This window comes from Balaenoptera physalus, assembly GCF_965194825.1.
Source record: "Balaenoptera physalus genome assembly, chromosome: 1".
Classification (NCBI taxonomy): Eukaryota; Metazoa; Chordata; class Mammalia; order Artiodactyla; family Balaenopteridae; genus Balaenoptera; species Balaenoptera physalus.
In genome coordinates this window covers 160,901,184-160,921,447 of record NC_138882.1, presented here as the reverse complement: position 1 = coordinate 160,921,447, position 20,264 = coordinate 160,901,184, and the positions used below count along the sequence as shown (strand labels likewise).

The following is a 20,264-nucleotide window of genomic DNA, read 5'->3' as shown; positions in this document are numbered from 1 at the left end:
CATGTCTTATTTCTGTCTGCATCCCGGGGATGCAGCAGATACCATATAAATGTAGGTTCAACAAATGAATGGAAAAAAACAAAGTGTAGCACAGTACTTAAGAGCTCAGAGCTCTGGAGCCAGACTGGGTCAGAATCCTGGCTCCGCCACTTGCTATCTATGTAATTTGGGTAAGTTACATCACCTCTCTGTGCCTCAGTTTTCTCTAATACTGTGGTTGTAATAGAATCTATGCATAGGGTTATTATGAAACTTCAATGCCTTAAGTTCATGAAAAGTGCTTAGAAAAGCATTGCTGTTGCTACGGATGGGAAGAGCCTGGATGGATGGGAATGGTGCACACTGCCTGTAGCTAACTTTGCCAGAGTCCACCTGAAGGTAAGTCAGCTGATACCTCAAGAGGCTGATCCATGAGCCAGGATAAAGACTCATGCAGCAGTAGAGGCACCAGAGATGTAATCTGGGTCCAGGACCAACCCTGACTCTTCCCCACACCCTTAGCCCCAGGCCAGAGCAGGTCCTGTGCCCACTGACCACATCCATCTACACTCACTCTCTCCTCCTTCTTCTCTATAGGAAAATGTCTCCCTGATCAAGGAGATTAATGAGCTCCGCAGAGAGCTGAAGTTCACCCGCTCCCAAGTCTATGACCTTGAAGCAGCCCTGAAACTGACCAAGAAAATTCAACCACAAGACGTTCCAGAGACAGGTAATGTCACCAGTGGTCAAGAAAGATGGGCACTGGGATCCAGGGACCAATGGCAGCCGCGAGCAGGTCTCCTTTTGGCTTTCAAAGCTGCCTCTCCTGAGTTTCCTCCTGTATCAGCTCACATCCACCCCATGGCCTCCTGGGCACCTCTGCATGCCACGCGCCTGCTCTTCAAAGGATTTGTGAGGACCCTACCACATTCAAACACTCACAAATCCAGAATTCTTGGGGTTAGCAAAGGTTTCAGAATTCAGAATCTTTCAGATCTTAGGAAGAACGTACTATTCGGTAGTGAAACATATGAATATTCGCACTAAACTTCATGAATTTAAAAATGCTTTCCATTTTTAAAGCTTTTTGCATTTTACAATTGTGGATCAAGGATTGTGGACTTGTACGATGAAAATAAAGGCAAAAATGAGGACCAGAAACAACTTAAAGGGAGAGGGGAAAGAATTACATTAAAAATATTAAATGAGTTAGTTATTGCAGTTATAAAATTCCTCTGAATTTCTGATAGCCAAGACAAAAAGGGAAAAAATATGATGGTTTACATAGCTCTCATATGGGGAAAGGAAGTTTTTTTCTGGAGGAACAAACCTTTCCCTGGTACTAAGTTCTGTGAGAAACTAAATACATGGAGACTTACAAAAGGGATATTGAACAACATAATTGACAGTCTTTAATGGTAGGTTTTCAGACAATAAAAAACATTCTTCAGATGTCCATTTCTTATCTGGACAGTCAATAAAAAACAAGAGTATAAGGTATTACTGTGGAAAATTAAGCCAACGTAGTTCAAGTATATTGTTTTCTGGTGGTTTACCTTCAGGAATAAAGCTCAGAAACCCTAATGAACTGAAACATTCCACAGCTGTGGACTGGGTCTTTCAAATATCAGCCACCTCATGTACTATGGTTATGCAAGATATTATCATTGGCGGAGGGTAGCTGAGGGATACACAGGAGCTCTCTGCACTATTTTCATAACTGTTTGTGAGTCTTGAACTGTTACAAATTTTATATATATATATATATATATATATATATATATATATATATATATATAAAATTGCTGTCTCATACGCCATTGCCGTTAGAGTTGAAGTTGAGAGGGTAAACTCTGTGAGTAGTACCCGAAACAATATTAGCTCTGAAGAACTGACATAAGAGCACAGCATGTGTTAAAAAGACTGAGAGGCTTTCCTGGTGGTGCAGTGGTTGAGAGTCTGCCTGCTAATGCAGGGGACACGGGTTCAAGCCCTGGTCTGGGAAGATCCCACATGCCGCAGAGCAACTAGGGCCATGAGCCACAACTACTGAGCCTGCGCATCTAGAGCCTGTGCTCCGCAACAAGAGAGGCCACGATAGTGAGAGGCCCGCGCACCGCGATGAAGAGTGGCCCCCGCTTGCTGCAACTAGAGAAAGCCCTCGCACAGAAACGAAGACCCAACACAGCCAAAAATAAATAAATAAATAAAAATAAAATCTATTAAAAAAAAAAAAAAATTAACTCAAAATGCACCAAAAACTTAAACATAAGAGCTAAAACTATAAAACTCATAGAAGAAAATATAGGGGGAAACTGCATTATATTAGATTTTGCAATGATTTCTTAGATATGACATCAAAAGTACAGACAACAAAAAGAAAGTAGATAAATTGGACTACATCCAAATTTAAAGCTTTTGTGCATCAAAGAACACTATCGACAAGTGTGAAAAGGCAACCCATGGAATGGGAGAAGATATTTGAAAATCACATATCTGATAAAGGGTTGACATCCAGAATATATAAAGAACCCCTACAACTTAACTACAACAACAACAACAAAAATTTTTTTTAATAAGCAAAGGACTTGAATAGACATTTCTCCAAAGAAAATATACAGATGCCTATAATAAGTATATGAAAAAAGCAGGCAGGGAGGTAAACAGAAACTAGGCAGAGGCGAGTGATGCAGGCCCAAGAAGGTGGATGGGCTGGTAGGTGGATGGGCTGGTAGGCTTTTGTGTGCTGTACCTTCCTAGGGGTGCTACTTTTCCCAGGGCTCCATGGCTGGGCCACAGCTTGACTGAGGAGATGGTTACCAGGGACAACCAGTAGCAGAAGGAGGATGAAGGGTCAAGACCAAGAAAAGAGAAGCAATCAAGAGCCTAGAAAGATCAAGAGTCTAGAAATTGCAGTAAAGGAGAAGAGGCAAGGAGCAAAGGCAGACAGAGAAGGATCCAGACTTCTCCTGGGAAGGATGGGATAAGTCGAGTACTCTGAATGCTGGCCCCATCAGGTCAATTAGAGGCCAAGGCAAGGCTGGCCACTGGCCACTGCTGACCACTTCCTCTTTAAAATACTCTCTTCCTTGGCCACCATCATCTGTTCTTTTCTAGTTTTTCCTCCAGGGAAGGGGTTGGCAGCAGATAGGAAAGAGACCCCTCTTCCACTGAGAGAAGCTTGACTGTGGTGAGGGAGTTGGAGACACAGTTCCTCAGTGAAGAGGGTGGCAACGTCATCCATTAAGAGCAGAGGAGAGGATGGATTTGGCAATAATTTCTTGGATATGATATCAAAAGCACAGGCAACAGAAGAAAATATATAATAAATTAGACTGTCAAAATTTAAAACTTCTGTGCATCAAAGAACACAATCAACAGAGTGAAAAGGCAACCTATGGAATGAGAGAAATCATACAGCTAATAAGGGGTCAATGTCCAGAATATATAAAGAACTCCTACAACTCCAAAACAAACAAACAAACAAACCTGATTTAAAAATGGGCAAAGGACTATAGACACTTCTCCAAGAAGATACACAGATGGTCAACAAGCACATGAAAAATGCTCAGTATTACTAACAATTAGGGAAATGATATCAAAGCCACAATGAGATACTGCCTCACACTCATTAGGATGGCTACTATCAAAATACACCAAACCAAAAAGAAAAAACAAACCAAAAAAAAAAAAAAAACCCAGAAAGTAACAAGTGTTGGCAAGGGTCTGGAGAAATTGGAACCCTGGTGCACTGTTGATTGGAATGTAAAACAGTACAGCCACTATGGAAAACAGTAAGGTGTTTCCTCAAAAAATTAATAACAGAGTTACCATATGAACCAGAAATTGCGCTTCTGGGTTTATACCCAAAAGAAGTGAAAGCAGGGTCTCAAAGAGGATATTTGTACACTCATGTTCATAGCAGCATTATTCACAGTAGCCAAAAGGTGGAAGCAACCCAAATTTCCATCAATAGATGAATGGATAAACAAAATGTGGTCTATATATGCAATGAAATATTATTCAACCTTAAAAAGGAAGGAAATTCTGACATATGATACAACATAGATGAGCCTTGAGGACATTATGCTAAGCCAGACACAAAAGGACAAATACCGTATGATTCCACTTATCTGAGATACCTAGAGTCATCAAATTCATAAAGACAGAATGCAGAATGGTGGCTACCAGGGGCTGGGGGTGGGGGGACTGAGGAGCTGTTTAATGGAGATGGGGTTTGAGTTTTTCGAGATGAGAAGAGTTCTGGAGATTAGTTGCACAGCAATGTGAATGTACTTAACACTGCTAAACCATACACTTAAAAATGGTTAAGGGACTTCCCTGGTGGTCTGGTTGCTAAGACTCTGCGCTCCCAATGCAGGGGGCCCAGGTTCGATCCCTGGTCAGGGAACTAGATCCCACATGCCGCAACTAAGAGTTCGCATGCCACAACTAAAAGATCCCTCATGCAGCAACAAAGATCCCAAGTGCCGCAACTAAGACCCGTACAGCCAAATAAATAAATAAGTAAATAAATTTTTTTTTAATGGTTAAGATAGCAAATGTTATGTTATATAGATTTTACCACAATTTTTTTTTCTAAGTAGGGCAGAGGAGTTGGAGTAAAGATTGAAGTTCCTAAGTGCTGCTGTGGGGAATGAGAGTTTGCTGACTATGGACATAAAGTCCGTCTGGGGTTGGAAACCAAGAACTTGAATCTCGTGTGTTACTTTTATCGGTAACGCGCAGCAGGCCAGATGTGAAAGTGGCGACCCTGGATGCTCAGATTATCTTGGATGTAGGCTGGGCAGGGTACCTGGGGCAGAGGGACTAGGCATCTAGATGGGAGAAGAAACTCACTGTGGGTCTACCTGGTCAGAAAAGGAGTGAATCTAAGAGGAACCCATTTGGTAGGTAAAAAATGGAGTTGTCCGGGAAGATGAGGTCTAAATTCAGTCTAAGAAGAGGTGAATGGAGCGCTAGAGTGAAAGATCCTGGGCGCGACGAGGGAGGGAAAGCCACAGAGTGGGTGTGGAGCTGGCGTGCAGGCCAAACAATTAATGTTGAGAGTTTAGCCTCGTGAGGCCAGGGAGTGGGGTGAGCCGTGGACCCTCGTGGACACCAGCATCACCCAGGACAGCACTGAGACAGGAGGATGGCTGAGAGTCTCGGGGGACGTCCTCAGGGAACATGAGTGAGTGGCCACAGCAGGAGGGCTAGAAAGGGGTCTCCGGGAGCAGGTTTACGTGAGGAGGAGGACTGGCAGCTTGGAGGCCAGCCCGGGTCAACAGGAGAGTGCCACTCTGCTTGGGGTGTGGGGACTGAGCAGCCCCCAGTGGAAGGGGGCCTCGGGGCAGGCACACTGCGGGGCTCAGGAGAGGGGCCGGGCTGAGGTCAGGTTTAGCATTTGCCTTATCACTCCAAAGCGTGTCTCTTCGTTTCTCCTTCTCTGCTAGACAGTGAAATGGCTCATCTCCATCTCGCTAGCATCTGGGTTGGAGTGTCTACCCCATAGCAGGTGCTCCATAAATGTGTGCGGGGGTGGAGGTTAGAGGCGGAAGGGAGGATAAGCTTTGCAGCAGCCCAGTAACAGGCCCACACTAGTCCTGCTCTGTCCCCTACAGAGTCCGGCAAAGACTTGCCAGGCATGCCTCCCACCGTGAGACTGAATGAGCAAGAAGAAACTGGGAGAATCATTGAGATGCAGCGCCTGGAGATCCAGCGCCTCAGAGACCAGATCCAAGAACAAGAGCAGCTCCCAGGCTTCCACCCCTTTGCCGGGATGCGGCTGCCTTCCCTCCTGGGGGCAGAAGCAGACTTAAAGCTGCAGACCAAGTGACCCCCTCTGGTGAGCCGTCTCCAGCCAGGCGGGAAGAAGCACGGTGCTCCTGCCGTCCCCAGCCTGACTCTGGGCTGCAGCCCCTGCAGCCCTGACCATACCAGCCTCTCCCTCCTGCCCTGGGGAACCTGGGACACGGGCAGAATAAAGGTGTTCTCCTACAGTCACGTCCAACTCTCTGCTTAGCCAGGGAGCTGGGGAGGGAGGAAGGGAGAGAGGGACCCTGAGGCCCGGGGGGCTCCTGCTCGTCCAAAGCCACCACTGCTAGTCCCTGCCCAGGCACAGGGCTGCCTGTCGCTGCAGAGATCCCACGCCCCTCCCCGATCTTCTCTGGACCTCAAGGGCAGGGCTGCCTTTCGCTGCAGAGATCCCACGCCCCTCCCCACCCTTCTCTGGACCTCAAGGGCAGGGCTGCCTGTCGCTGCAGAAATCCCACGCCCCTCCCCGCTCTTCTCTGGACCTCAAGGGCAGGGCTGCCTGTCGCTTCTGACCTGCCTTCTCCCCTGCCAGCCACGTCAGGACCAGACAAAGCCTCCTACGTTTTCTTCTTACTTATGAAACATAATGAGGTTTGCTGAGAATTTTCACAGCTGTGTGAAGGTGAGAGTAAAATCATGAACATGGCAAAGTTGGTAGAGTTCCCCCACATCTTCCATTATCTGCAGACCCTGGTATCACAACTATAAGCAGAACTCTGCCCTTCTTCCTCTTACCTCCATGCCTCTCTAGACTTGTCATCCTCGGTCTGCAGGGCGCTGCCCTGCTCCTCCATTTCTGGGGGGCACCTCTTCCTCTAGACCCCATACTGGGTGGCCCAGCCACACATACCAGGAGAGGTGGTTGTTTATGCACTAAGAACCCAGATGTCTCTGTCTTCTCCCACCTGCAGAAGCCAGACACCCTTCTAATACCCAAATAACAAATATTAAGCCCCTGGTCTCTCCTGCTGTGTCATGGAATCTCAGGGCTGAGATACAACCAGACCTCAAGAAGGACTTGAACTAAGACCTGGGACATGGCTGGAACCCCCTCTCCCTCTCTTATTCTTGCCTCTCTATAGACCAGCCTCCCATTGCCAGTACAGCTGGCAGAAAGGGACCCTTAGCATCCCATGAGTAGATGCCCCAAGGCTGACATGGAGTCTCTAGTCTAACTTTAAATTGCCCAAGGAGAATATTTGGGGCCTAGCTTGAGTCTGGAGCTCACTGCTATCCAATCAACTGTACCCATAGGGGTGGGTCACAGAATAGAATCCTGGTTACTGGGGTTCATCCCTGTAGTGAAGTTGGTCATTGTGAGTGGAGCAGATATTCCAAAAGATGTCCGTCTGGGGCAACTGTCAGTCATGGAACATGGGGTGGGGGCAGGGGACCTGGAGCCACTGAAGACCTGGTGTTGCACCTGTGCTTTAAGCCCTTTATTCTCCAACTGCCTTTCAGGGTGGCAGGGATGGGACCTCTTTTGCTCACCACTGTCTCCAGCACCTGCACAATCCCTGGTCCAGAGAAGCGAAACAGTAAATGTTTGCTGGATGGATCATATTATTTATCGCCTCCCCCCCAACTATTTAGACTAGGTATTATTGTCCCCATTTTACAAATGAATAGACTGGGACCCATGGAGTTTAAGCCATTTTTCTAAGGTTGCAGAGCTAGAGCTGGGACTGGGACCTTCAAGGTCAATCTAGTTCCAAAACCAATATTCTCTCCACTGTTTATGCTTTCATTCACAAGCATTCCTTGAACACGTACTATATGCCAGGCCTGTTCTAGGAGCTAGAATGCATAAATCACTCCGTTCAAGAAGCTTATCTTCCAGGGCAGTAGACAGACAATATTCCAGACAGATAAGAATATATAGCATATTTGACAGCGACAAGTGCTAAGGAGAAACATGAGAGAATAAAGGAAATCAAAGAATGAGGGGCAGGGAGGTAGGAAGTACGGGGAAGGCTGTGATTTTAGACACAGGAAGGAAGCCTCACTGAGAGGGTGACATTTGAGCACCTTCCTGAAGAAAGGTGAGGGAGGCAGCCACGTGGGAGGAAGGAGCTCCAGGCAGAGGGAACAGCCAGTGCAAAGGCTCTGAGCAAGCACAAGCAGAAGAGGGACAGCGGTGGGTGAAGTCGGAGAAAGCCTTAGAGATTGTGGGAGGACTCTGGCTGTTTCTCTGGGTAAGACAGGCCACTGGAGGAATTTAAGCACAGCAGTGACTTTACCTGCTCTACCTTATCACAGGATCACTCTAGCTACCGGGTGGAGAATAGCCTGAGGTGGGAACTTGGCCGAAGCGGGGAGGCTGGGCTACAGGGCCTCTCCCTTCTCCTGGGTCCTCCCACCGTCTAACACAGGGGTCCCCAACCCCCGGGCCACGTCCAAGGCCTGTTAGGAACCGGGCCACACAGCAGGAGGTGAGCAGTGGGCAAGCGAGCGAAGCCTCATCTGCCGCTCCCCACCGCTCCCCATCGCTGGCATTACCGCCGGAACCATCCCCCCACCCCACCCCCAAGTCCGTGGAAAAATTCTTTTCCACGAAAGCGGTCCCTGGTGCCAAAAAGGTTGGGGACCGCTGGTCTAAGGGATCAGTCAGAATCCACACCTCACGCTCTCTGCCCACTGCCACCTCCTCCCCCTGCCTTCAGTACCGCCCATCTGAGCTGCCTCAGCAGCCTCTGCTTTGGGGACAGAGTTCAACGGCCCTGCGAGGAGCCTGCCTGTCCACTTTAACTCCAAGTTATTCGATAAGACCCAGAATGAGAACAAAGTCTCACCCAATCAATGTTTAAACTGGAAGCTTTTAGGCTTTGTTCCCTCCACCCAAAAAATTCCCTTCAAACCCCCAGGGGAAGCCGGTGGAGGGCAGGGGGGCGTGGATCTCATGACTTCCCCCGCCCAGCTCTATCCAGGACAGCTGGACCCTGGATGGGTCTGGCTGGGACCGGTCCCTCCTTGGGACCAGGAGGAAAATAAATGTCAGAGGGGCAAGAGGAATACACAGTCACTGAGCCCTGCCAGGCCCCTTCTTCCCCGCTCACCCCAGGGCAGGGAACGCCTCTATAATGCTTTGCAAAGTGGCAAACCCACATGTTTGTCCCCAAGATCCAGCCTGCCCTACCTCTCCTTGAGGGGAAGAACCATCTAGTAAGGGATCTGCAAGCCACACGTGGCGAGCATTAGACATGTGGCTAGTCTGAGCTAAGATGCACTGTAAGCATAAAATACACAGCGAATTTTCAAGACGAAATAAAAGACTGAAAGAGCTCAATCCCTTGTGTATTAAAATGAAAATATTTGGGGCTTAAAATAAAATTTCACTGTATTAATTTCACCTGTTTTTCTTTACTTTTTTCACATGATTACTAGACGATTTTACATTTTAAAATTACATATGTGGCTCGTGTTATATTTCTATTGGACGGTGCTGCTCTAGAGTTATGACCAGGCCCCCGATCATCTCCACCGAGCAAAGCAAAGAGAAGCATGGACAGGTCCAGCATAATTATTTTGTGAGCTGATAATGGAAAGATAACTTTGATTTTGTTTTTCTTGTCTATTTCATACACACCAAAAGGAGAGACAGCAGGAGGCATTACAAGGGGGTCAATCCAGGCGACAACCACCTCCAACTAGCCTCCCCGCCCCCTGCCCATCGTGTAGTGTGTGGTGCCAGATTCGCCTGTTAGAAGCAGAGCCCTGGCCATGTCCTCATTATACTTTGGAACCCTCCATGAGTACCTCAGATGAGTCCAAATGCCTCACCAAGGCATTCAAGGCCCTGTGCCACCTGAGCCAAACTTGCCTTTCCAGCTTCCTCTCACAAGCTCCCTGCGTAGCCCCACATCTGGCAGTTCACACGTTCATTCATTCAACACATGTTTACTGAATACTTCCCATGTGCCAGGCACAGTGCTGGCTGCTGAGGTCATGAGGGTTAGCAAAACGGGCACTAAACCTGCACCCACTGGGAACCACACATCTAGTGGGGGATGACAGGTGAATAAATAGGGCAATCACAGCACATGCAGTAAGAGCAGTTGTGGGGGAAGCATGGGGGCCATAGGTGCCCCAAAGAGGCACCTGAACCAGCCTAGAGGTCAAGGAGGGCTTCCTGGAGGAGGTGACATCTCAGTTGAAGAATTTGAGTTAGCCAGACCAAGGCTGGGGGTGGGGCGTGGTAAATATCCCAGGGAGAGAGAACTCTGAGTTCAAACACTAAGCGGAAAGGCAGAGCAGTGCAGAGCATACATAACTGAAAGACAGGCATTCTGGTTGGAGGGCAGGGGCCAGGGGCAAATGACTGGCCTGCTGTGGATGGCAGGGGTTCTGTGAGCCTTGTAAAGGAATATGGCATTTATCCCGAAGTGTTTATTCTGCAAGTGTTTTAAGCAAGGGAGCTCCTGTTTCCCACCTGAAAATCCTTTACCCCCTCCTCCCTGTGCACTCAAATCCTGCCTCCTCAGGGGGGCCAAAACGTGGGGCAAACCTACCTTGGTCAGGCCCTTGAGGCTTTGGAGGAGAATGGGCTAGGGGCTTGTGGGGCTCCGGCCCAGGGGAAAGCACCAAGGGATGGAGGTACTGGGGCTGGGTTTGGGGGCCAGCTGGTGTTGCAGTTTGGGGCTGAGGCAGGATTTGAGCTTGGAGTCGGGATTTGGGGGCTGGATTCAGGAACATGGGTCAAGGTTGGGGCCAAGGATGAGGCTGCCATATAAGATCTAATTCCAGCATTTGGAGCTGAGGTTTCAAGCCAGATTTGGGGTTGGGATCTGGGGCTGGGACTGGAACTGGATTTGGAAATGGGGCTGGGGCGTCGGGGCTGGGGCGTCAGGGCTGGGATTTGAGATTCAGGGTTGGGGCTGAGATGTGGGGTAGGGGCCTCGGTTGGAGCTAGGAGTTCTAGTTCGGGTCTGAAACTGCAGCTGGGGCTGGGGTTGGGTTTAAGGCTGGAACTAAAGCTAAATTGGGTTGGAGCTGGGGGATGGCCTCAGGCCTGGGCTCTGGGGCAGATGGACAACATTCCTCCTGCTGCCCAGGTCTGGAAATTGCATTCGTGCCCTAACAGCAAGAGACAGAAGCCCCTCCCTTCCCAGGAATGCCTCAGCCCAGCAGAAGGAGCAGCGCCACGTCAGCCAATCGGCTCAGGCCCTGCCTTGGAAACACCTGTTGATCCTCCTCCCCCTGCCCCCCCGCCTGAGCTCACCCAGGTGCAGGTCAGGCAGGTGAAGCGCCTCCCCGGAAACAGAGCTGGAGTGCCCCACCTGCCCGCCCTGCCTGCTCAGATCGGATCCAGCACCTCCAGGCTTCCTGTGAGTGCCCCGTGGTCCCCCCTACCCCCACCATTCACCGTCTCCCACTGGCTCTTCCCCTGAGCGCCTCCACCCCACCCCCAGCCTGGCTCCATGGTGCCGGCACACCTGTGCAAGCACTTTCAGACCCATGAAGTCACAGCCCTGGGGAATGCTGGGACTGATTCCAGGGCCCCTCCCCCGGCCCCCTCCCCCACCTCCCTTGGGGGCACCTGCAGCTGCCCCTCCTACCTCGTGTGCCGGGCAACCCCTGCTGAGGGATTGTGGAAGACGGACACCTCATCAGAGGTGTAACCCACGTACAGCCATGAAGTCATGGTCCCGAATGATCCAGGACCTGCGTCCTATATATAAAGCAGGTGTCCCGTCCTAAATGGGAGGAGAGAATGTTGTGTTCTTTTATTCAGAAAGCATTCTCTGGGCATCTATGCGGGCCCTAGAATTCCCACTGGAATTCTGACCTGGAGATTTTAATGCCCCCACCCCTCAAGATAAAAGTTATCGTCCTCACTTTTCAGATAATGAGCCTGAGCTCCAAGAGGTGAACTTGCTAGGGGCTTCTCTGACCTCCCCCAAGCCCCTCTTCTGACTAACCCACAGCCAGCACTCATCACAGGAACACACCTGCTATAAACTGGGGCTCCCTGAGGGCAGGGGCCGGGCTGCTGTACTTCGCCCAGTGGGAGTCACGCTGACTGGCCTCTGGAGGACGTGTTCAATGAGGAACCACTGCGAGGTCCCTTGCCCACGTACCCACGGTGGCAGGGACTGCAGCTGGGGGTCCAGTCCAAAGCCCTCCTTCCCTTTGTACCACTTTAGAGAAATCGTGGAGGAGGATGGCATGGGAGTGCGGTGAGAGGGAGAAGAGTGGGGGAAGCAGGAAGACCAGTGAGGAAGTTGAGGGGAGGGAGGTTGAAGCGCAGGAGGATGAGGGCAGAGAGTGGGATGGAGAAATGTTTAGAGGTGACATGCACAAGGGAGAGACACGAGAGAGGAGTGGGTTTGCAGGAAGATGACGAGCTTGGGTTGGGAGCTGTTGCATCAGAGGTGCCTGTGGGACATCAAGGTGACAATTGCCTTATGGGTCTTGGAGCTTGGGAGGGAGATCTGGGTTTGAGAGAGAGAGGGATTTGGGAACCAGCAGCCATGCCTGTGAGGTGGGATGGAGTGTTGGGGGTCAGATCCTGACTCACGGAGAAGGAGTCGCAGCCCAAAGAGAGAAGATTCAGAGTCAGCCAGCTGGTTGCAGAAGGGTTAAGTCATAAGCCCCCTCCCTCCCCACAACCCTCCCCGCAGGAGCCAGCGGTGACAGCTGAGGCCATGTGAGTCGGATCCTGAATGAGGCTTTATCTCTGGGTCTCCATCCAGTCCCATCGTCCACCGTGGCACCAGCTCCCTCGGCCAGCCGGGATGGGACAGGCAACTGAGACAGCCAGAGCCAGAGAGGTCAGGGACTGGGCAGGGGGTTCCCTGGGTGGGTGAGGGTGCTTTGGGTGGAGGGAGCTCTCCTGAGATCTCTGGAGAGGCATTCCCGAGGGGGCAGTGCTAGGGAGGAGGTTTTCCTGGGGGGGGGGGTTGGTTGCAGGGGACATGGGAGGATTCCCAGGGACCATCCCCAAGGCTCCCAGGAGAGACCATAAGGGGCAGGTGGGCCGGGGAGATAGCAAGTGTGATTCTCCCCCCTGCAGGTGATGGTGACCATCCCCTGGACTGTGCGAGGAACAGGACTCTGGGCCTCTGGCTGCCGCGCAGGTAGTGGGGGCTCCAGGCCATGATCCGTACCTCTGCCCCCTGACGCAGCCCTCTGCCCTTACTCGTGCCAGATCAGCCATGTCTGAGAGAGAGGCTCAGGCCCCGCCGGGCCGGGGGCTGCCGCCGGATGTGCTGGCGGAGCAGGTGGAGCTGTGGTGGTCCCAGCAGCCACGGCGCTCGGCGCTCTGCTTCGCCGTGGCTGTGGGCCTCGTGGCGGGCTGTGGGGCGGGTGGCGTGGCCCTGCTGTCCTCCACCAGCAGCCGCTCGGGCGAGTGGCGCCTGGCGGTGGGCACAGCGCTCTGCCTGCTGGCCCTGCTGGTCCTGGTTAAGCAGCTGATGAGCTCGGCCGTGCAGGACATGAACTGCATCCGCCATCCTCGCCACGTGGCCCTGCTCCGCAGCGGCGGCGGGGCCGACGCCCTGGTGGTGCTGCTCAGCGGCCTGGTGCTGCTGGTCACCGGCCTGACGCTGGCAGGGCTGGCTGCCGCCCCTGCCCCCGCCCGGCCGCTGGCCGCCATGCTGTTCGTGGGCGTCACCCTGGCTGCCTCAGGTGCGCTCTTCCTGCTGGGCCTGCTGCTGTATCAGGTGGCCGTGAGCGGACACTGTCCCCGCCCCCGTGCGGCCGCCCCCTCCGCCCGCAGTGACCGCAGTGGGAATGGCAGCGTCTTCAGCATCTCAGGGCGGTTGTCCGCTGGCCAGCGTCACGAGACCACGTCCAGCATCGCCAGCCTCATCTGACCGAGCCCGGGCCCTCCTTCCCGCGACCCGCCTCAGCCTCCACAGAGCCGTGCCCGGGCGCGAGTGAGGGTGTGTGCAAACACGTGTGCGCACACGCACCAAGGGGAGAGTGACTGCATGGGTGCCCCCGGGACTGCCCAGCCCTCTGAGGGACCGTGTGACTGTGATGAGCGGCCGACTTGCACCCACACGCCCACGTCACAAGGAGGGAACTGCTTCCCTTGGAGCTCGTGGAACCGTCAGTCTGCCTGTCTGTGTCCGGGGCCTCTAGGCAGAGAAGGGTCTGGGATCCCTGAAGATCCCTGGCCCGTATCCCTAACACCCCTCAAGGGCAACTCTGCCCTGTAGGGATTTCCTACAGGAGAGGCTGCTGCCCGCCCCAGAGGCTGCGCCAGTGAGCCCCTTTATCAAGGAGACTGAATGGTGACAGAGTGGACAGAACACAGGCGCCGGCATGACAGGCCTGGGCTGCAGTCCCCCCCCCCCCACCACTCACCAGCTGGGGGCCTTGGGCAAGTGGTTTAACCTCTCTGAGCCCCGGTTTCTTGAGCGTCATGGTCACGGTCATCAATTGTTAGGATCAAATGACATTATGTATAGAAGGACCGGGCACACGGCAGATGTGCAATAAAAGTGGTGGCTGCTGTTAGTGGTATTGTCTTCATCGCACCATCTCACCTAGAGACCTTCCCTCCCCTCCCCCTCCCCTCCCCTCCCCCCAGCCACCCCTCCCAAAGGGAACACGTCGTGCCTACCTCAGGCTGACCTAAGGTGCCTTGAAGGTGTCCTCAGCCAGACCTGTGGTCTCTCCTCATAGGTACTAGGAGGCCTGAGGGGAGACGGGATGAGGGGATGCTTAGCCTCAGGAAGGTAGTGCGTCTCTGGTCCCAGGGAGAGGGTGGTGTGGGCAGGGAGGATGGTGAGTCCTCATTTGCTTATGTGCTGGTTCCAGATGAAGCCTGAAGTATTGGGGTTTTATCGCCTGGTTTCTCTGGAGGCTGCAGCTCCTAACCCCACCTCTGAAACCAGAACATCCTGTTCTGTGTAGTTGCAGCACCGGCTGACCTGCCTCTGGGTTTCCAGGCACGGGAGGGGTGTTGGAGGCCCGCTTGGGCATGAGAGTACCTGCCTGATTGGGGTCAGCCCTGGAAGGTCTCTCCCTTTCTGGATGCAGGGGCACTTCCTGTGTGACAAGGACAGAGGTCCACTGGAGGAACGCCCAAGAGCGCCAGTTACTGTTTCATCACTTGCTGCTTCACAAAATGAAGATTATAGGAAGCCCCACGGGGGACACCAAGAGAGGCCGGGAAGCCAGACAGACGTGTTGCCTAGGAGGTGTTAAATGTGGAGCTACAGAGGCTCTGACAGGAGAAAATTGCTTTCAACTTGCCAAGATCAAGGCAGTTTCCTGGAGAAAACACTAAGCCGACGGATGAGGGAAAGGGTGTTGCCAGGCCTGGGAGAGAGAAACGTGAGCAGAGAGAATAGGGCAAGTCCAAGTGCACCGGGAATTCCGTGCACCTCAGACTCCACATATTCAAATGTGAGCCCCTCTCCTCTCTACCCTGACCTAGGTCCCCGTCTCACCCTCCACCCAGCATCCAGGTTAGAGACCTCAGGTGCCGAGGTTCCCCCCTGCTTATGCAGGCTAGTGTGCAGACCCCCCAAAACGACAGGCCTCCCTCTCTCCTCAACACACCCACGAGCCAGCCACGCTGCACCATTGTCGTGACTCCACCACGGGGGTTCCTGGCACGGGCCTGGGCACATAGTAGGGTGTGGATGGGCGGATGAAGAACTCGGCTTGGTGAGACCCACCTATAACCGGGAAGGGTAGGGAAGTTAGGCCATTGTCTGCTGTTGGCCCTGAATCTTTCCCTCCTGAGGCCCCGCACTGTCTTCCCCAGAAACTCTCATTCTTCCCGGGCTCCCAAGAGGGATCTCTCACTATCACCCAATTCCTGGGCCATTAGAGGACCACAGAATGCCTCTTCCTCTTGTTAAACAGGGATAAATCCTGTTTCTTTTCAGCTAAGACAGGGTTAGACTCTTTCACGATATTTCTTTTAAGAAACTAAAGGAAAACAGAAACACAGAAAATTGGGAGGGGGGAAGAGTTACACAGGAAAATGTCTAGACGAGCAGCTACTGTAGGCCAGGCCCGTGTCAGGCTCTCCTGGGAAGGATGCCAGATGAGGAGCATGGTTAATGCCCACAGAGGACACTGTGGACCTATTCCAAAGGGCAGTGGAAGTCGGCATGTACACACCCAGCTACAACATGAGAAGGATGGTAGGAGCTGGGTGGAGGCCCAGGTGGGGCGGAAATGCTAATGCTTCCTGATTCACTAAAGCCGACCCCACAACCTCCCACCTCCAGCTTGTGTGCTCAAAGCTGTGCACTAAACCCCATCTTGGTCCCCATGGCAACCAGTCATCCACTGGCCCCTCTGCTCTCTCTCTGTCCGTCTAAAGCAGCCCATTCTGTTTTCATCTCCCATCTGGCTCAGATTCTGCGACCCATCATGTCACCCACATGAGTCCTCAACAACTTAGCCCCCTGACCTTTGGTCCCACCGTCCCAGCAAAACCCCCTCCTTGGATAAACCCTCACACCGACCAGCTACTAGAGAAATCTGCACAGCCGGGCAGCCTGTTGTCACCGTGATTCCCCATCACCAACCTCAACCAGGTCTGAAACTCGGCTCACCAGTTACGCTGTTTCCCCGGCCAGCTCCTGCTCCCACAGAGCCCTCAAGTTCTCTCCACTCCCTTCACACCACAACATCACCCCCTCACAGCCCCCAACACTGCTCTCTGCACACGACTTGGCCTCCCTCGCTCGTCATGAGAAAATAAGAGTCGTGGGGTCGGAAGCCTCCACCTTGCTCCTGTGAAATCACGCCTCCTTTACTCCTGTCTGTCAAGTGGTCTTGTCAGCCCAGCTGAGGAATGTGGACTTTGTCCTCGGGACACTGAGAAACATGGAAAGATTTTAATTAGGGGAGTACTCTGAGCAGAATAGGATTGGGGACTCGCGGGCTGCAGTGTGAAGCTGGGATTGGTCTTAGCAGGAAAAAAAAAAAAAAAAAGACCAAACAGCCCCAGAAATGCCATCTCAGCTGGCCCCTGAGGGATGAGAAGCAGCTGGTCAAGAAGGTTGGGAAGAGAATCCCAGAAAGAAGGAATAGCAGAAGGGCCCAGAGACAAAAGAATTGGTTCCTTCGAGGAACCACGGAAGGTTTGGGTGGTGGGAACATGGAGTATCAGCTGGCAAGAGGCAAGGGTGAGGCTGGGGGATCCCTGGGCCCCTCCCGGGTTTCAGAGGCTCCCTAGCAGGTAGCACAGTTTCTTAAGGCCAAGAGGAATCCAGTGAAGGATTGTAAGCAGAGGGATGGCCTGGCTGGAATTGTATTTTAAGACAATTAGGATTAATTGGAAGGGGTAAAAATGGAGGCAGGGAAATCAGTTGGTGGATCGATGCCACCTCCAGATGTGAGATGACGCGGCTTGGACAAGGGGGCGGCGGCTGGGACAGAGTCAGACAGGACGGGTTCAATGGATGCTCAGAAGGTGGGACCGACAGGTCTTTGTGACTAACTCCCTGGAGGAGTTTTTTAGGATGGGACAGATGTGATGGGTCCACGTCGATTGAAAGAGAAGTTGAAGACACAAGGCAGAGAAGAGGCCAGTCTTCAAGTCCCTGAGCGGGGAGGCGGGGAGGGTGGATCCGAGCCCATAATGGAGGGATTGGGCTCACGATGCTATTTTGATAGGAGAGAAGGAAGAATGGACAGGAAGCTCTGTGGGTTTTGTAGCAGGAAACTGACAACTACTCTCTCTGTGAGGCAGAGGCCATTTTAAGGAGCTGCTGCCAAGAATGACCAAGAAAACAGCGAGGTTGCTGAAGGCTTTGAGAGCCCGCGGGAGGCTGGAGAACAGGCAGGAACGGAAGCACGGCCTGGGCGATGGGGGCAGCGAAGGGGGGGTTCCTCAACAGCACGCGGAGGGCGGGATGCAGGCCTCAGGTTGGAGTGTCACCTGGAGTGTGTAATGGTGACATGACAGGGCAGGTAAGCTGAGGATACTAGCAAGAGGGAGGCTGACATAAAGGGCCCTGTAATCTAAACTGATGCTGGGGAAAAAGACAAGAGGAGCTGATGGAGACGGCACAGAGAGGTCTGGATCTCCTAGAAGCTCCCACTGGGCGGCAGGCGAGGTGGAGGGAGAGAGACCTGCCACATGTTCCTCCTGGGCCACCTGGATGCTGGATCCTGGAAGAACATGTTCCTGAAATTTCCAAATGTGTTCCAGTCCAGGTGGTCCTTCCATCATATCCAGCCACACCCCTCCTGAGACCTCAGGCCCCCCTCGAGGAGCTTCCTCCAGGCCTTGGGGGACCAACACAAGCTCAGTTCTTGCACACTGACTGGACTGCCTTCTGGACTGCTCCCCAGGACCTGTGAGACTGCCCTGGGCATAGCAGAGACCAGCTCACTCTGGTCCCCTCCCCAGCCAGGGATGGGACATACCACTTCTACCCTCACAGCCTGCTCTCCCAAACCTGGAACTTCTCGGCCCCCATTCACACGGGGCAGAGGGGCGCCAGCCCAGGCAGGGTGGGAACAAGTCCAGCTACCAGGAGATTCCTTCTCTGGGTCTGTTTGATCATGACTTAGACGTGAGATTAGGGCGTTATTGCTGAGTGAAGCAGGCACGCTGCAGTTAACTTGTTTAAGCCTCAACTTCTCAGTCTATAAAATGGGGTGCCTGCCTAGCAGGGCGGTTGTCAGGAAGTGCTAACACATCAGTATTATTATTGTTATTGTTGTCGTTATTTTTATATTCTACAGCATCAGAACTTCTAATTCAAGTCCTTTGCTGTTCTGAACTGGATCTTCTGACCTGAGTCCTGGGAAACAGAGAAGTTCAAATCCCAGCCTGGAGAGAGTGAGGAGGAGGAGGCATGGCGAGCTCCTCCTTCAGGATTAAGACTGATCACCTGTCCTGGGGAGCAATTGCCCTGGCGGTGCCCATACAGATATGGCTAATACTTGCAGATGCTTGCTCCGTTCTACTTTACACGTCACTCATTCAATCCTTCTAAAATTGTGTGAGGCAAGTACTATTATGATCCTCATTTTACTGAGAAGAAATTGGAGCGCTGAGGGGGTAAGTAACTTGCCCAAGGTCACACAGCAGGTAGATGGCAGAACTGGGATTTGAATCCAGATAGTCTGTGCTCTCAACTCAGTTTACTGCTCCGCTGGGCTTCTTCAACTTCATGTCCGTGGCTTGTGTGACCCCTGTCTTTGGCCTCCACACAAGGACAATGGATGTGGCCTTACTCTGGGGGCAGCAGGATGAGGCAGCCAGGAAGCTAGGCTGTCCTCTGCAGTCAGGTCTGGGTTGGGGCTCCCTGGGAAAAGAAGGTGATGCCAGCTGCTGAGGGGTAAGGACAGGGTGCAGGGCCGGGGGCAGAGATGGGCTGGGATTAGGGTCTGAAGCCAGAGGAGGGCAGACCAGAGGGAGGCCTGGCTGAGTGCCAGGCCTCCCAGCAGTTCCAGCATCCCCGGGCCTTTGAACCTGTGGACCCAGGTGGTGCTCCCTCTTCGTGCCTGGGGCCAGGCATGCAGAGCTCAGTGGGAACCATTCCTCAGGGGAATCCAGCAGGGCCGCTCTCGGGGTCCAAGTTTCCTGCCACCCACAGCAGGTTCTGAGAGGAAGCCTTCCCTGCCAACCCTTCTTGGTGCTGGGCTCAGAAAAGTGACTTCTAATCTGGGGTTGCGCCCTTACCTCCTCCTGGATCCCTCAGAGGTTCTGACTCAAGTCCCCAAGAAGATGTGAAAATGGGGACAGCCGAGCTCTTTCCTAGCCCCGAACTGCAGGCAGGGCAGCCCCTCCGGGTGGACCTTGGGAACGCATGAGGGCAGAGGACAGACCCACCTGGGTTCCCAGCAGCTCCTTCCCCGGAGGCCAGGACACGCTCTGCTACTCAGCCTCCTCTCCGGGGTCTCGGGCTGGGGCCCACACAGGGCCTTCCCGGGCCTGCGAGGGGGGCAGCTGTCTCGGGACTGAGGAACAATGGCTGGGGTTGGGCTCCCCTCCTCCCTGGCGGCTTCTCGCCAAGCTCTCCTGCCACATCCTCCTCTGCGGACGAACCCTCCTCTGCCAGTGTTTCCCTGCTCAGTCCTCAGTGCCTCCGCTACCCCGCCCTCTCCCTGGTGATCTGATTCACTCCTGGGGACTCAGGGACCCTATTGTCAATGATTCCCAAGCCCACATCTACAGACCGGCCTTCGCCCTGTGAATCCAGCTACCCCAGGCATCTCTCCCCCGGAAATCCCATGTCCGGCATGGAACCCTCACTCCCCCGAAACCTGCTCTTCCTCAAGTGCCCAGCCAGCCAGTCAGAAACCAGGGTGGCTTCGCTGATTCCCTCCTCCCCACGTCCAGCAGCCAAAAGTTCTGTCAACCACCCCTCCCATCTGCCCCCATCCCTTCCAGATGTGACCCTGCCTCTGTCACACCTCTGGAATCTCTCTGTTCCCTGTACCACACCTTAGTCATGTCTGCATCTCTCCCCTGCAATCCATCCCCACGCACGGCATCCCCCTCTTCAGCTTCATCACTGGCGCGGGCCCCCTGGACCCTA

At 53.1% G+C, this 20,264-nt stretch overlaps 2 protein-coding genes and 1 long non-coding RNA gene across 8 annotated transcripts in view; 2 read left to right on the top strand and 1 right to left on the bottom strand.

Annotated features, from left to right (window-relative positions):
- Positions 1-5,985, top strand: part of CFAP57 (cilia and flagella associated protein 57) — a 79,534-nt gene extending 73,549 nt beyond the window's left edge. Inside the window, exons 22-23 of the mRNA XM_082424395.1 lie at positions 577-709; positions 5,604-5,985. Coding sequence (XP_082280521.1) covers positions 577-709; positions 5,604-5,818 — 348 coding nt within the window. The 3' untranslated portion in view covers positions 5,819-5,985. The remainder of the gene's footprint in view (positions 1-576; positions 710-5,603) is intronic.
- LOC309642666 overlaps positions 1-17,391 on the bottom strand; it is a 35,447-nt gene extending 18,056 nt beyond the window's left edge. Inside the window, exons 1-2 of one of the 6 annotated variants that reach the window (XR_014253309.1) lie at positions 14,366-17,391; positions 11,352-11,489 (exon numbers count right to left, since the gene is read on the bottom strand). This is a non-coding gene — a long non-coding RNA (uncharacterized lncRNA). The remainder of the gene's footprint in view (positions 1-11,351; positions 11,490-14,365) is intronic. The other 5 variants (XR_014253310.1, XR_014253311.1, XR_014253312.1 and 2 more) reach the window with 5 other exon arrangements.
- Positions 10,994-14,259, top strand: TMEM125 (transmembrane protein 125). Its single transcript, XM_082424492.1, has 3 exons — positions 10,994-11,120; positions 12,417-12,566; positions 12,809-14,259. Exon 3 carries the CDS (start codon positions 12,951-12,953, stop codon positions 13,608-13,610), a length of 660 nt encoding a protein of 219 aa, XP_082280618.1. The 5' UTR covers positions 10,994-11,120; positions 12,417-12,566; positions 12,809-12,950; the 3' UTR covers positions 13,611-14,259.
- Positions 17,392-20,264: the final 2,873 nt, after the last annotated feature.

Coding starts and splice junctions, on each gene's coding strand:
- TMEM125 (XM_082424492.1), top strand. CDS start 12,951: ATGTCTGAGAGAGAGGCTCAGGCCCCGCCGGGCCGGGGGCTGCCGCCG.